Genomic DNA, 17,210 nt, shown 5'->3' on the forward strand with positions numbered 1-17,210 from the left:
TTGGTGTATAGGCAACAAAAATATGTAAATAAGGGTTGCGAATTACAAAGAAAAAAAAGCTAAAATCATTTTAGAAGATAGAGAAACCTCAACTTTGAGATATCCGTCAGCTTAGCTTTAGAAAACCTTTCCTTGATAGGTGTAATTATTTTAACGCACGGCAGTTCTTGTTTTCAGTATATGGCACCGGGTTATAAGTCGGAATTTATGACTTTTTTAAACAGTAAAATGTACAATTAGAGATTAAAGTCACGTCAAGATATCTTATTACGTACAAGACCTGACACAAGCTGTCTTTAGAAGTACATTTATAGTATAAACGTTAGGAATCATATATAAGTATTCGTGCAATGTAAATAGTCTTACATATTCAAGAGATTGTTCATCTTTAATATCATCTTTTAGAATGACTTTTTTGCACATTTATGGTTTTTTTGTTGTTTTTTTTTTGAAAACGAGTACGAGTGTCTGTCGTAAATTGTATGATGAGTCATCATTTGAAATATGATGCATATAATTGTTTGTTAATTTCCCAATGTGCTATCATTTTAGATAAACATATTATTATTATTATTATTAGCAGTCCTTTGGTTCAGTTTAAAATCTTTAACTTGGTTTAAATGCTTTGGGCTAGTTTTGTGGAATTTTCAAAATGGCGACCCTTTGTTGACAGTTACGTTTCTGAGCATTTTGTTTCCAGTTTGCTAAGCCAGTTTGTATAGAAGCACATATTTAGGTATGCCTTTTGGTTAGAAATGTCTGTATTTTTATACCTGTTTACTGAAATTAAACGTTTTTACTGCTATCAATAGAAAATTACAGATTAAACTTGTGGAACAAGTCCGGACAAAACAAATATTTAGAATTGATCAGGTTCAGTACGATGTATATGCCTATGCACCGATTGGTGTATGTGTCTATTTAGTGAAATTTTGGAGATGCATATTTACATATCAGTAGAATTTATTACAGGTAAACTCCAGCACATGCACCTTTTATTTTTTGGTACTGTAGTGGCTAGTCCAGTAGATCTAGTCTCAAATTATTTTTCGACTGCAAGGCAGACCGATTCACAGACTGACATTTACCGTATATCTGCCTCTATATCTCAAGTAGTTAGGATCAAAACTGTTGTGGAAATCAACGCAATTTATAGTTTTACATACACATAACAATGATCAAGCGAGTGAGGTTTATATGCCCTTTTCTCGTTATTCCGAGCTCATAAGCCCGTTTTTCAGTGCTGGTCAGTAGAAGATTTAAGTTTCAAAAGAGTTTTTGCTATAGTTTGATACTCCAACATCTAAACTTGTAAAATCCCCATGAAGAAAAATTCTAAGGATTTTTGTAAATCAGACCTGGGGTAATTAAAAATGTAATTGTAATTAATTGCAATTAAATTACATTTCCCAAGTAATTGAATGTAATTTGTAATTGGGTCATTTATCAATTACATGTAATTGTAATTCAATTAATTACAGAACAGTTCTAGGGTGTAATTGACAATTACATTTTAATTACTTTTCAGTTACATGGCACATGCTAATCTGGTTTGTTGAACAAATAGTATATATTCCGATATTACTTTTGTAAAACTTATCTCACTTATTTGATTTTTGCATTTTCAAGAATCGTTAGCGTAACCTGCTACAATTCTCTCCCAATTATATTTCTTATATTTCTATTAAATATGTTTATCATTGAACATTAATTTTGTATAGGCTATAAGCATATGTGTTATGTTTTATGCTGAATCAACTTTTGTTAACCCCTTGGACATAGCTCCTTTGTTCTGATATTTGTTTCATTAGAACCAACTGGTAATCTTTGATGATGTTTGTCACTATGTTTTTGGAGAAAATGATCAGATTAGGATTTGAAATTGTTATTTGCATAATTATCATTTAGATTTTCATCGGAGCAAAAATTGAAATGCTTAGCATTTAGTTTTATCATTTTTATCTGTGATAAAATTTGTTGTATTAAATGATATAAACAACATAGCATTTCACAGTTCTAACACGATAAAAAATTTAATTATTATTGTAGACATTATGAGTATTCTACAGTTTTAGTGACATAGTTATTCTAGGATGACTCATGAATGTTTTACAACTTATTTTCGACGTGGTCCTTTGGATAACTTGTAGTGTCAAGGATAAAAACTTAAAATATATGTTTAAAATGTAAATGATTAAATACTGAACTAGACTGGTTAAATTTTAAACATATTGCAGAACCATGATCCTATAAACTTCAGAGAAATTCAGACCTCAGAGAAATACCCGACTTTACATGCATCTTCTCTAACCAAATTCTGCTATACGATGTATTAACTATTAATTAGGCCTGACTTGTAGCTCCTTTTGCAATAATATTAAAGACAGAGTAATGTTCTCCCGCAAACACAGATTTTACTTTGAGCTTAAATTCAATTTTGAAATAACTGAAATCAGTTTACATGTGGATTATCATGTTTGTGTAGTACAAAGTAAAGAACTTTGCTACAGTGTTCGTGTAAGAAGCACCACATTTGGTATTGTAATTGAATGTAATTAATTACAATTTCCAATGTAATTGTAATTTAATTAATTACATTGCTAAATTTCATGTAATGGTAATTGTAATTTAATTGGACATTTCTCAATGTAATTGTAATTTAATTAATTACATTTTAAAGTAATTGACCCCAGGTCTGTTGTAAATGAATAATCTAGGCTTTCACATGATGACCCTAACCCGCTAAACAGCCAGATTCTTTCTCGTTAAAACCGAGACTTGCAATCATTAGTACTAGCTCTGAAAAATTAAGGCTTTTTTGAAAAAGTTCTTTGTTACAATTAAGAACAGATATATTATTGTGTTAGCGGACAAAAAAGTTTTAAAATAAGTGCTTTCTGTTTTCTGTTAGAAGGTTATTTATTACCCCAATGATTTTAGATAAGCAAATTTTGTGCCAAAATTTTCTGTTGTGTAAATTTCTATTTTAATGCAAGTAATTCTATTTTCTTTTTATTTTTGTTTATCTCTCATATGATTTGCTACAACATACATAAAATTTAGAAACAGGAAATAGCTGCAAGTGCAAATTTTCCAAAGGCTCGGATCAATGAGAAGGCTCGGAATTACGAGAAAGAGGCATACTTAAAAACAGGAACTGGATATTCGTATGGCTTTCCCAAATAGTGAAATAGCCCACAGGTACAGCAGCAGCATGCCCACTCATTTTTAAAGTTGAGGGTACATGTACCCCCGGCTTTTGCAAAATAGGGGTACACTTCAAAATTTGGGGGTACACTACATGGCAGATCTGAAAATTTTTTATTTAACTACTGAAATTTGTATATTACATGTTTTTTTTTGTTTGCTTTTTTCATGCAGGACTCTCGTGGATGGGGTATAACAGATGAGATAATTTTAGAAAATGTAAAATGTTTTTCAAAAGTTAAGATACGGAATTCCAGGGATCAGCCTAGGTCAAAATTTTAGGGAGAAGTGACTTCTCCCTCCACAGAATTTAGGGAGAAGTTGAGAAATTTAAGGAGAAGCATCGGCATAGCATTCAGTTTCTTGCCTATATATATCCACTTTCTGTGGGTCTAGCTGTAACTTATAAACAGTAATTATTTAAGGAAATTGATTCTTGCATTATCATTTTCATGAATTTCTAAATAAAGTATAAACTTAGCTATGAAAAAGTTGCCTTTAAATTTTTATCCGAAATTTACATGTCCGAAATTCGTAAATTTAACAGGGGCACGATCAAAACGGCGTGAAAATTTTCATTAATGTTTCGATTCTCGTACTTTTATAATGCCCGATTTTTGCACCAACTTGTTCAGATTTATACATTTAATTTATTTATTTATTATTTTTTTCGAAAATAATACCAAACTCGTAGTTAATGGCTATCTTTTTACAATATTTTGTACGGCAGTTCTGACGTCTGCGAAATCATTTTTATCCACAGTACCCGGCCGAGCCGTTCATTTACAGAAATTGACCGTAATTATGGTAATTGAAATAATTTTTGAAGTAATCTTTAATAAAATGAAAGAATAATATACAATTGTTGCATAAAATCATGCTCTCGTTAAGTTTATCGGCTTTTTACACGCCGATTGAAAATTTTCAAAATGGCGGCGGCTTACAATATTATTGATTGACACTGTTAGATATTAACGCTACGATTGGCTGAAGTTTGACAGGCGAGTAGGCGGGGTTGACTATGGATTTATCGATAATTTAATCTAGAATATGCATCAAGTTTTGCAACTTTAAGTAAACAGATAATAACTCGCTGAAAAACTCGGCGATTTGGATTTCGCCCGGAGGTGATAATTAGGTGAATTGGCCGACTTTAAAGCGACGATATCGCTCAAATCGCCTTGTAGGCTGATCCCTGAATTCTGAATCAAAAGACCCCTCCCTATGAACTAAGATTGGTGTCAAGCTGAAATGTAAGAGTTAAAGCTAAATTACTAATTTACTTATCAATATAAATAACCCTTATTGTGCTAAATTAAAGGGGTTTTACATTACTTTATATTTTTGGTCAAGCCATTCATTTTCTGTTAGCAAGTTATTAAATTATTCATATAGCTATGAAAAACTGGAGGGCCCTTCCATCTGTTACCTGTGTGCATGCGCCATGACATAATCTACTGGGCCAAAATCTTGAGGCATGTCCAACTCGACAGGATTTCATTTCAAAGATATATGACAGGTAAAGGGGCAGGACTTAGTAGTAGAACAAAGGCAAGAGGGCACATTTTAGGGGCAGCGTGGCAGCAGTCTAAAAGGGCAGGGCAGGGTGCCCCGCTGCGTCGCTTTAGAAATAACACTATATAATATCTATCATACTATGACAACAATATTGGTTATAGATATAAATCTAGCATTTTCCTATATTCAAAATCACTTCCTGTTCTTTTGTCTTCTCTGTATGTGCGACTGAAAAGTAAACAAAGTGGTTGAAAATATATCAGTTGAATGACTTCAGTACAATCTAATACAAAACTGCCGTTCAAATAGCCACTTGCTGGCTATTTCACTATTCGTATGGGAGAGCCGTATGAATAGCCTGTCAGAAAGACTATTTGTATGGGACGGTAGAAATTTAACAGTGTAAGCGGAAAACACGCTGACATACATGGAGTTTAAAAGTGTTTTTCCTACAAAACGGAGGTTTTCAGAAATTCTCATTAGTTAGGACATATAATGATTATTATTTGGTATCAAGTCAAAACACCCCACCAATTGTTTGCTTTGAAACAAATTTGAACCATTTCGTTACAGCAACAACAATGCCAGTACGGTCTTGACCAGTGACTCTAGTCCAGAAAGGAAGTAAAATCTAGAAGGTCTGTTTGCCACCAACAGCCCTCAAGGGGCCATAGACAGCCCTAAAGATGATGATCAATGACCAGCTCATCCTCGAGGAGGATTATGATGAAAATTACGTGCCTCCCGAGGATGAGATCTGTGAATATGCTCAGTGTATTGGTATAGATCCAGACCTAGAACCAAACCTGCTTTGGATTGCTAGGGAAGGCATAAATGCACCTCTTCCTGAAAACTGGAAACCTTGGTAAGTTTATTTGAAAAGCACTCAAATGCTCTTGAATATAATTTTCACCACCTGAGACAGTGCAAAAAGAGGTTAACTGTTTCCCTTTGTAAATTTATATGGTGCACTTAACTGAAGATTGCACTGAGTTTTTTTTTTTATTCTTGCCTACCGAGTGGGGAAAGACAAGGTTGTCCAGGAAGGGCATCAGTTTATCTTTTCCCCAGGGAAAATAAGCTACATATGCGCTCACTGACGTCATAATTTAATGTCATATTATAATGTCATAGTGTATGAGCAATTTATAGTTTACAATATCTTTGAAAATGTTGAAGTTATATTGACATCAGGCAAGAAAAAGGTTTTTTCCACGCTGTCCTGAGGGTTGGGAAAACATCTGTCTTACAGTTTACTAATGAATGACAGAAAATCATAAATGAAATAAAGCACCTAGAAATATTTTTTGCACTAAACATGGTTATTTGCTAACCATTGCTTGCTGTTATATACAGTTTGATGAGATTCACAAGTCACAAATTTACAAGTCTCTTTATTTCATTTAGCCAAGATCCTAATGGCGACATCTATTATTTTAACTTTGCATCTGGGGAGAGTATATGGGATCACCCTTGTGATGAATTCTACAAAAAGATGGTTACCGAAGAAAGAAAAAAAGTCAGTCTTTCACAGAAACAAGGTATCGGTATGTTGATAAAAATGATTTGTTTGTTTCAGTGTAGGATTAAAAAATCTTTTGCCAAGTTAGTAGCAGATGCAGTGTGTTTGTATGTGACATAATCATAAGATATGGTGTTAATGAATGAAAGATATTTCAATTCTGTATACACTGCAAATGAGTTTTCTTTTTGTTTCTGGTCTTTACAATGATTTTGATAAAATTTTATCTATTTTGTTGCTTCCTGCCAGTTAAAAAGCTTACCGGATATAAACATCACTCTCATTTTGTTCATTAATCCCCCGCCACAAGTGGTGGGGGGTTATAGGAATGGTCTCCATCTGTCCTTCCATCATCCGTCTGTCTGTAACATTTTGGTGTCCGCTCTGTATCTCCTAAACCCCTTGAAGGATAATTGTGAAACTTGGGTCAAATGATTACCTCATCAAGACGATGTTCAGAACTCGTGAGTCAGCCATGTCGTCTCAAGGTCAAGGTCACAACTCTGGTCAAAGGTTTGAGCCTTCAATTTTGTGTCTGCTCTGTATCTCCTAAACCTCTTGAAGGATTTTCATGAAACTTGTGTCAAATGATCACCTCATCAAGGTGATGTGCAGAACTTATGAGTCAGCCATGTCGGCCCAAGGTCAAGGTCACAGCTCTGGGTCAGATGTTTTAGCCTTCCACTTTGTGTCCCCTCAGGCTCTGTATCTCCTAAACCCCTTGAAGGAATTTCATGAAACTTGGGTCAATTGATCACCTCATCAAAGACGATGTGCAGAACTCATGAGTCAGCCATGTTGGCTCAAGGTCAAGGTCACAACTCAAGGTCAAAGGTTTGAGCCTTCCATTTTATGTCTGCTCTGTATCTCCTAAACCCCTTGAAGGATTTTAATATGACTTGACTGTAATATTCCCCTTATCAAGACAATGTGCAGAATTAAAAATTCACCCCAGCCAGCTTAAGGTCAAGGTCACAACTCAAATGTTTAATGGTTCCACCCAATACCATCAACCCTTTCACTATCCATAACAGTGGTGGGGGATGCTATAACTGTCTTTCAGACTGCCCTGTTTACTTTATTCTGTTGATTCCAAAAATAATAGAATGTACGCATTTTAAGGTTATAAATTTTGCAGAACAAATTTTACAGGTATGGCTAAAAGAAAAGGCAAGCCTGGGAAAGATGATGCCAAAAAGAAAAAAGACAAACTCACACCAGAAAAGGTATTTCAGCTGTAATGTGACTGACTTTAAGTAAAAATGTGCCAGCTGGCCCTAAAAAAAAGAGTACACTGCTATACTGCAGATAAGAAAAGGAGATTATAGATATACAACTGTAGCTACATGTATGTGAGCTGTACACAGCAAAAATACTTATCAATCGGGGAAAATAAAGTGAAGTTTACTGTTGGATTTCTGTGGCCATCATGTAGGTTAATAGACCTTTGATGTTACCAAACAACTTTTGAAAATCTATTAAATAAAGAAAAAAGTTTATAATTGCTACAGAGCTTGGACATGTTTTGTGTTTTATGCCAAATGTATACATATGAGCCTTGCCATGAGAAAACCAACATAGTGGCTTTGTGACCAGCATGGATCCAGACCAGCCTGCGCATCCGCGCAGTCTGGTCAGGATCCATGCTGTTCACTAACAGTATCTCTAATTGCAATAGGCTTTGAAAGTGAACAGCATGGATCCTGACCAGACTGCGCGGATGAGCAGGCTGGTCTGGATTCATGCTGGTTGCAAAGCCACAGTGTTTGTTTTCTCATGACGTGGCTCATATAAAGAAATAGATCATTAAGTTAACAATTGTAACATCTGATGACTATTTGGAATGGATTTAATTTCAGCAACTTGGACCTTTGAAAGCTGAACAGAGCCTGGGAACACCAGCTATGCATAAACAGTCTGGCATGGATCAAAACAAGATGTCAGGGGGTCAGATGGGCTTATCTGGGGGACAGCTTGCACCCTTGAGGGGCTCAGTGGGTGTCAGCGGTCCAGTAAGTATATTTACTATAACAGATAAGTAAAGTATTACAATAAAGTTCTCTGTGTTTCTCAAAAAGGCAGCACTTGAAAACACACTCCTTCTGTTGTTCTAAAATTTGAAATATTTCATGTACTGTAAAATCATGTAATTTCATGGGCATGAAATTTTGCAGTTTTGGTCAAAATGGCTATTTTCATGGGGATATGAAAATTTTGGATTCCAAATTTTGCATGTATAATGAATTGGAATTTTACTTGTACATTGGGATTTAATTTTATGGATTGTCTCAACCATGAAATCCATGAAAATTAGTCCCCCACGAATAATGATGATTTCACAGTATTACATTACCTTCTCAAAGCAACAGGAACATGTTGTTTTTTTTTTTTCAGTGTTGTAATGGAATTTAAATTTATTCCGTATAAATTAGATATCTAGAATTTTAAAAGTGGCAAGTCTTATTTAATGACTTCGATGAAGTTTTAAATAGATTTATATGTTGTAACTGTTGCTAGGTATCGTCACCACAGTCTGTAAGTTTCTAGCCTGCTATATACCAATTATACCCCTAGCAAAACTGAATGCATACAAATATTTTATATTCAGTACTGAATTAACTAACCATCAGTAGTAGTTTTTACATTAATTTTGTGCACAGCATGTTTGTATGATGGCTATGATTACTTTACTGTATATATGGATATTTAAGCAGGTCAAAAAGGTTACGATATGTCAACTTATGACTTATAGATGACATAGTGCAGTTAAACTCGACAAAGCAAACAAACAGTTTTGGTTTTTTGTGGACTGTAGTGTAACTCATACATACACATCATAGCTTTTTGTAGAAGCCAAGAAAGCCAAAATCACATATAAAGAATTTGTAATGGAACAGCCATTGCAAATTGTGATTATGGATCCTCTATTGTAAACTTGCTTTGTTTGAGCATAGTGAAATATTGGACAGCTTAAACAAAGAAATCAGTGAATCATATTGCAGATGTTTGACAAGAAAAATGAAATATCATTTTCAGCGACAAATCTTCAAGGACTTTCAATGTTTACAAAATTATTACCTATTTGATGTCAGCTATGACATCTATTTCCCGAAATTCCTTTGAATGCCCATTAAATTGTATGCTTGATTTAAATACCATATCATAATTATTATACCAATTATTGTGAGATGAAATATTTATGAAAATACCTGTACAGTTTATTAAGAACATTTAAATTTGTTACACTTTTAATGTGCGAAAATTGTTACAGATTTAAGACATTATAGCAAGCTTACTTGTATGGTTTATAGAATTGCATGGCTTGACTGACAAGAATAAGTTATAGATAGATCATAGCTGGGGTAATAGTATTTCACTGGGGGTAATAGTATTTTGCAGAGGATATTAATAGTACTTCCAGTCAAAATGCACAGAATAAAATGCATGTGACTATAGCAGCACTGCACCATGTATATAGTACATAGTGGCTTTGCGACCAGCATGGATCCAGACCAGCCTGCGCATCTGCGCAGTCTGGTCAGGATCCATGCTAATCGCTTTTAAAGCCTATTGGAATTGGAGAAACAGTTAGCGAACAGCATGGATCCTGACCAGACTGCACGGATGCGCAGGCTGGTCTGGATCCATGCTGGTCGCAAAGCCACTATGTTGGTTTTCTCATGGCATGGCTCATATATATATTTATACATGTATAGTTTTTGCATGATAAGGAAACTAATGTTCATAAATGTTGATTTGTGGGGGAAATAGTTGAAGGAATGAAGTATGAAGGCTTTGAAATGTTAATTTGTGGAGAGTTACTTTAACGAATGAAGTAGGAAAACATTGTAATGTTTATTTTTGAGGAATTTTATTACGAAGCGAAGCACAGAATTCCAGATAAGCCATATATTTGCATATTTAACTTTCAGGTAATTCTAGAATAGACACATGATATATTGTTATTGTGTATAATTTATGCCTGAACTTTAGTCTTTTACACAAAACACTAAAAATGTGAATTTTTGAACATCAGACTTTCTTTTCCGGAAACTCTTGGATTGCTACCCAAACTATTTACATATTTGTAAAAAAAAAATCGTTATGAAAATATTGGATCTTGAAATGTCTGCAAAACCTTAGTTGTACATATTGGTAAAGAAGTTTAATCTAAAGGTAATGTTTTCTTACCCTTCCCTCCACTCCAGTCCCTTCAAGAGAAGTTTTAAGTGGGTATCGGTCATGGGGTCTTGTCTGTTAGTCTGATGCAAAAATATTGTGGTGCAAACTACTTCCGGATGTTGAAAGGGATTTCATTGAAATTATGATAAAGTGTAGATCTATTTGTTAAGGTCATTTGAGACATAGCAGAGTTATGCACCATTGCGCAAAAGCAAAACATCTTATTTCCTTTGACTACACGATAGGCCGTGAATGATAATCACTTTCTGTGATAGCTCTAGTTGTTTTAAGTTCTGTGCACAGTGTTCTCATTGATATCTCTAAACAGTGAATAGGATCCATATTGAAACAAGACCATGTCAAAAAAGTAAACATGCATGAATAAAGTATATACATTTGTGTATATTGTGTTTCAGATGCGATCAAGTCTGAATACAACAACTGGTTCTTTGAACAAGTCAGGACAGGGTGTGGGTGGCAGCGTCAATTTGTCCTCACACCTCACCAGCAGTATGTCTCTACCAGTCTACTCCACAGAATATGAAGATGAGGTAAATGTCATACAACTCTGATTATTTTTATCCCATCCCTGCTTAGAAAAAGTGAAATAGAGGGTGTTTGTTGTTTTGCTTATGTCAGTCAGTCTTTCTGCCTGGCCGTAGGTAGAACATTTTGGTTTGGTTTCCAATAAATGACTAGAGAATTCTGCAGCTTACAGTGGCCATATATAATAGGACATGGTTGGCATTAAAGCTTGAAATACTTCTATTTCCCTTAATGGCAGAAAATGATGAGAGTTATGTGGAATAACTGGGAAATGCTCGGCAACTGACTGACAAATACATTGTTTGAACAATGTATTTATAATTTTATTGTTTTGTGCATACATGTGTATGTTGTCATTGATTTATCCTTTCCTTCCAACTATAAATCAAAGAAATGATACTTAATACGTCTTTTTGGAGTATTTCCCACTTTTTCCACGGTAAAGAGTATTTCTAGGAAGGGAGATATCAAGTCATTTCCTGTCGCTAAAACTTTCCTGCCAATGTGAAATACTGGCCAACCTTGTCATAGGGTGAATGCTTATAGTCAGAAGATCGTTTTTGAGGACAGTAGGTCAGTGGTTAAAGTCACAGTGACTTTGAGACTGTAAACACTTTCCATTTACATGAAAACACTTTGAGCCCTGTCAGTAATTGGAAATCACTTAGGCATTAGGTGTCAGACTTAATAGAACGATTGACTGTGGTCAGTAGATAACCGAGTCATTATGTGACAGGTCAAGGTCACATTGACCAGTGGAGTTGAAAATGGTTTCATGTCAATAAATACAGAAACTTAGAACAAAAAGATTCCAAATTCCATAGAATGATTGCTGAGATCAGTAAATGTTTTGTGATCATTGTGACAAAGGTCATGGTCACATTGACTTTAGGGATGACTTTTTTTGTCAAATCAATAAACAAGAGCTATGCTTAAGTCTGAGGCTGTCAAACTGCCTGAGGTTAGAATATGAACTCATTGTTTGAAAGGTCAGGGTCACAGTGACCTAACTACGGAAAAGAGTATTATACCTGTGATATTTTTGTCGAGCCCGCTTGCAGAAGCGAAGACATAGTTATCCGAATAGCTGTTTGATGTATGTGCGTGTGTGCGTCCGTCCGGATTTGTTTGTCCGGACCATAACTTTGACATGCATGGAGCAACATTGTTTATATTTGGCATGAATGTTAACCTCAGTGAGACAGAGTTCCTGTCTCAAAGGTCAAGATCACAGTTGGAGGTCAAAGATCATGTCAGATCTTGTTCGGCCCATAACTTTAACATGCATTGAAGAATCTTGTTTATATTTGGCATGAATGTTTAACTTAATGAGACGGAGTGTCATGTGCAATCCCCCGGTTCCTTTCTCAGAGGTCAAGGTCACAGTAAGGGGTGAAAGGGTGGGCTGGACATGTTGCCTTTGGGCATCTAGTTTGAGTGGTAGGTTAAGTACAGATTGTATGTCATTAGTAAAGGCTTTAACATGTGACAGCAATTTCTTAGATATAATGTAAACATATATGTGAGAAGTTTTCTTGTTGTTAAAGCTTGTAAAAAAAAGTGTTATAAAAATCATGTTATTCTGTAGCATGAAGAGCGACCTCACAGTAGAAGACAGAGTGTGGATGGTGAAGCACAGGATGTTGCTGCCCTGGGTTATGAGGTATACACATCACTTATATAAAGTAAAGATAATAGAAAAGTAATGAAATCATGATACGGTTTGTAACAGATCAAAGTCAGTCATCTGTAATCATGTCTTTGATATACTGTAAAATCATAAATATTTATTGGGAAGTAATTTTTATGGATTCCTTTGAAATCCATGACTGTATCCTCACTGTTTTGGCCCAACCCACAAAATTTTGTGCCTGCGAAATTAAACAATTTCCTGGTATTAAAACTTTGCACACTTGTTTATCATCATTAGGTGACTATGTAGGCCAAGAACCATAACTCTGATATGCATTTTGTCAGAATTATGGCCCTTTTTGTTCTTAGAAAATCTGAACTATAACTCTTTCCTTACATATTGTCCAGCACTTGCAGACAAGCGATGGCACCCGCAGGCGGTGATCTTGTTGTAATGCTAGATCGTTACTGTATTACTTACTAAATGTCCCATCAAATGTAATGTTTGCTTAAAGTCTATTCATTACTTTATACAGTCATGCTAATACAGTGATACCTTGGGCTTTAGATCACATTTTATATTGCAGGACTATGAACATGATAGTGATGATAGTGAGGACTATGGTAAAGATATCGTAAGTGAAATATTTACTTTAGTAATTCTTTGTTTGTATGTAAAGCAATTCTTTTTCTAAATATTCATTTAAAAGAAAATATTTTTACTATAGATGTGTAGTTAACATAGTTGAACCTGTCTTAGCGACCACCTTTCTCGCATGCCGTACAGGATTTTCCCGTGCTTTTCCGGTGCTAAAAAAACTCATCTTACACCCAGGGGTGTAAGATGACTCATGTGCTATAATTTATGAATGAATGCGTAAATTGATACGCTACTATAACAAAATAGCGCCTTAAAGAAAAATCTTTGTTTTTCTTTCTATCTTCTACAAATTGAAGAATAGGGCATGCAAGAAAAAAAATCAATCACTGGCAGCGGGTGAAGATGGGAATATCCGGCACTCAGGTAACTGTTTAGGCGTTAACTCGGCAGGAGCCTCGTTACCACCTAAACAGTTACCCTCGTGCCGGATATTCCCATCTTTACCCGCAACCAGTGAGAGATTCTTATATTATTCAGCATTAAGCAGCCAGTAAGCTAACTTTTAAAATTGGCTTTGTTCTAATTTCAAATTGTCTTAAGCAGCTACTTGCCTTAAACAGCCAGATTTTGCTTTTCCTTGGCTGACTGCTCAACACGGATTTGTCTCAGTGTATTCAATATTATAATATTGTCATTTTTAGCTCGACTATTCGAAGAATAAGTAGAGCTATCCTACTCACCACGGTGTCGGCGTCGGCGTCACACCTTGTTTAAGTTTTTAATACCAGTCCACATTTTGACAAAGTCTTTTGAGATAAAGCTTTGAAACTTTCAACACTTGTTTACTGAATATCCGTGGAAATATTTTGACCCCATTCTTCAATCAATTCTTCGAATAGTCGAGCCCGCTGTCATCAGACAGCTCTTGTTATAGTAGAAGATACTTATATTGAGATTATAGTAAAATGCACATGTACAAACCTAACTATAAGTTATACTGGCAGTTTGTTGCATGACAATAAATTGCTTTTTCTGTATGAAACAGGACTTTGGCATTGACAAGAACCTGTCAGAAAGAATTATGGACATTGAAAATGACCCAGCGCTGAGAGGATCTCTTGAGAAGGTATAGTTTTGAATTATATCTGTTAATTATATTAGTTGGTTGTCATGTTAGGTCCCTGAGGTAGTTGACACAAACTTACATGTGTATGAGGTAAACTGTAAAAACATGTTTGAAGTTTCAAAACCTTTCACAGGTAAGTGACCTTGGACCATTTTGGCCTCATGTTTCTTTAATGGTCAGTATTTGTATTCATGACATGGCTTGGATAAATTGAGCCAGTGTCGTATATGTAATTATATTATCATATGCCTTTGAAAGAGGACACTTTATGGGATTGTTTTTATGCCCCCGAAGGGAGGCATATAGTTTTTGAACCGTCTGTCAGTCTGCCCACAATTTTCGTGTCCGGTCCATATCTTTGTCATCGATGGATGGATTTTCAAATAACTTGGCATGAATGTGTACCACAGTAAGACGACGTGTCGCGCGCAAGACCCAGGTCCCTAGCTCAAAGGTCAAGGTCACACTTAGACATTAAAGGATAGTGCATTGATGGGCGTGTCCGGTCCATATCTTTGTCATCGATGGATGGATTTTCAAATAACTTGGCATGAATGTGTACCACAGTAAGACGACGAGTCGCGCGCAAGACCCAGGTCCGTATCTCAAAGGTCAAGGTCACACTTAGACATTAAAGGATAGTGCATTGATGGTCGTGTCCGGTCCATATCTTTGTCATCGATGGATGGATTTTCAAATAACTTGGCATGAATGTGTACCACAGTAAGACGACGTGTCGCGCGCAAGACCCAGGTCCGTATCTCAAAGGTCAAGGTCACACTTAGACTTTAAAGGATAGTGCATTGATGAGCGTATCGGGTCCATATTTTTGTCATCCATGGATGGATTTTCAAATAACTTGGCATGAATGTGTACCACAGTAAGACGACGTGTCACGCGCAAGACCCAGGTCCGTAGCTCAAAGATCAAGGTCACACTTAGACGTTAAAGGTCATTTTTCATGATAGTGCATTGATGGGCGTGTCCGGTCCATATCTTTGTCATACATGCATGGATTTTAAAATAACTACGCATGAATGTGTGACACAGTAAGACGACGTGTCACGCGCAAGACCCAGCTCCGTAGGTCAAAGGTCCTAAACTGTAACATCGGCCATAACTATTCATTCAAAGTGCCATCGGGGGCATGTGTCATCATATGGAGACAGCTCTTGTTTTCTTTGTGGTTTGCATCCACAAATGTTTTCCATGCTCCTGCTTCAGCAGTTTTTGTGCAATATTCACAAAACTTGAACACAGTGTTTATGGGCATAATATCTCAGACAAGCTCGATAATTAGATTGATTCTCTAATTCTCTCTGCAGTAATGGCCTTTGAATTACTTAAAATTGCAAAGATTGACAGTATCCACACTCTCTAACAACAGCAGTTCTTATCCAGTATTCACCAAATTTGGACATAATGTTTATGGGCAAATGGTTTACATACAGGTAATCTGTGCTACAAATTACCTCCAAGTAAAGGGCACAAGGTTGCATAAAAAAACACTTCTCATTGCAGGTAATAAACAACACATCTTTATTTGTCTTAAGAGACCGCCTGTAATCAAGTTCACATTCTTCATTTCTTAATTTTCCAGGATTTTGATGTGACGCTGTCAACAGCACGAGGAGATGAAGTCAGTAAGATGAGCCCGTTAGATGATGACAGAAAACGTCGGGCAGAGATGGCTGCTAGTGCAGCTGAAAAGTACGATATTAAGTTATGAATCCCGACTTGTTTTTTTTTGTTTTTTTATATATATTTCTAGAATTTCTAACACTCTTAAATACAGATTGGTATTGAGGATATAAGCTAATACAAATTTTAGATTAGTCTGTTAGATTTAAATTAATGATAATTTTTTTTGCAGTCTATGTCTGTAATGGCTTTTGTAGTTTGAAAATTAAGACGTTTATTCAATTATGCTCTTTAAAGTTTTTATGTAGAATGAAGTCTAAATTTGATATACTCTTATGTAAACAGTTAGTTTTTAACTATACACCTGTAACGTTCAGAAGCACGTGTTATGTTCAGTTGTCAAAGGTTCTGTTTGTTTACATCTGTGAAGTTTGATGTCTGTACTATTTGTAGCACTTGTAATGTTCACTAATTTATTGTCCAATTTACTTACTTTCTTTTTTAAATATTTAGTGCAGAGTTTCCATCATTTCACCAGTCAAGTCTGTCAGTGTTTTTAGTAGGACTGAGCTTTTGTAAAAAAAAAATGTTCAGATGTTTTTTAGTCTCCCTGAAAATTTAGAACATTGTAATTTGGGGATTTTACAGTTGTAGCCTGGTTGTCTGTAAATCCATTCAGTGCTCAGAAACGACTACTTTGATGTTTGGGAGACAATAAATAACATCAAGTCATTCATTCTGTTGCCCTTAGTTTACTGTATTTTCTTGTGTATGGCTTAAAGAACAGTGTAGAGAACAAAAGTCAAGCCATTTAAGTATTTGTTTGTAGAGATGTCTAGCCATCAGTCCTTGAATCCTTGTTGACAATATTTAGGAGATATGGCCCAAAAGTGAGAATACATTATAATGAAGGGAGGTTGCACATACTGTCAGGACATGCATTTGAAGATTTAGGAGTTATAGCCCTTTGATTATTTAACTTGACTGTTGGAAGAAAAGTGATAGCAGTTCTAGTCGCCCAGGTGGCACAGTCACATCTAGGTTTAAGTTTCTGTGCAAGGTTATATCTTTTGCACGTATTTGATTGAAATACAAGGTTTCCCATGTTAGATAGTTATTTGTTAAAATAAATTTGTAAATTATTGTCTTTCAATGACTTTGGAAATTCGGTTATAGTTATCTATCAAGCAGTGCATCAGTCACAACAAAAGTTTTGAACAACTGGGTCTAAAATT

General features: G+C 35.4%; 1 protein-coding gene across 1 annotated transcript in view; it reads left to right on the forward strand.

Moving 5' to 3' along the window:
- The first annotated feature begins 596 nt into the window (after nt 1-596).
- LOC123559395 (centrosomal protein of 164 kDa-like) overlaps nt 597-17,210 on the forward strand; it is a 67,246-nt gene continuing 50,632 nt past the window's right edge. The window contains exons 1-11 of the mRNA XM_053516865.1: nt 597-736; nt 5,299-5,590; nt 6,133-6,272; nt 7,400-7,473; nt 8,107-8,259; nt 8,765-8,782; nt 10,846-10,980; nt 12,564-12,638; nt 13,195-13,242; nt 14,254-14,334; nt 15,935-16,044. Coding sequence (XP_053372840.1) covers nt 5,412-5,590; nt 6,133-6,272; nt 7,400-7,473; nt 8,107-8,259; nt 8,765-8,782; nt 10,846-10,980; nt 12,564-12,638; nt 13,195-13,242; nt 14,254-14,334; nt 15,935-16,044 — 1,013 coding nt within the window. The 5' untranslated portion in view covers nt 597-736; nt 5,299-5,411. The remainder of the gene's footprint in view (nt 737-5,298; nt 5,591-6,132; nt 6,273-7,399; nt 7,474-8,106; nt 8,260-8,764; nt 8,783-10,845; nt 10,981-12,563; nt 12,639-13,194; nt 13,243-14,253; nt 14,335-15,934; nt 16,045-17,210) is intronic.

This window comes from Mercenaria mercenaria, chromosome 10 (assembly GCF_021730395.1).
Source record: "Mercenaria mercenaria strain notata chromosome 10, MADL_Memer_1, whole genome shotgun sequence".
NCBI lineage: Eukaryota > Metazoa > Mollusca > Bivalvia > Venerida > Veneridae > Mercenaria > Mercenaria mercenaria.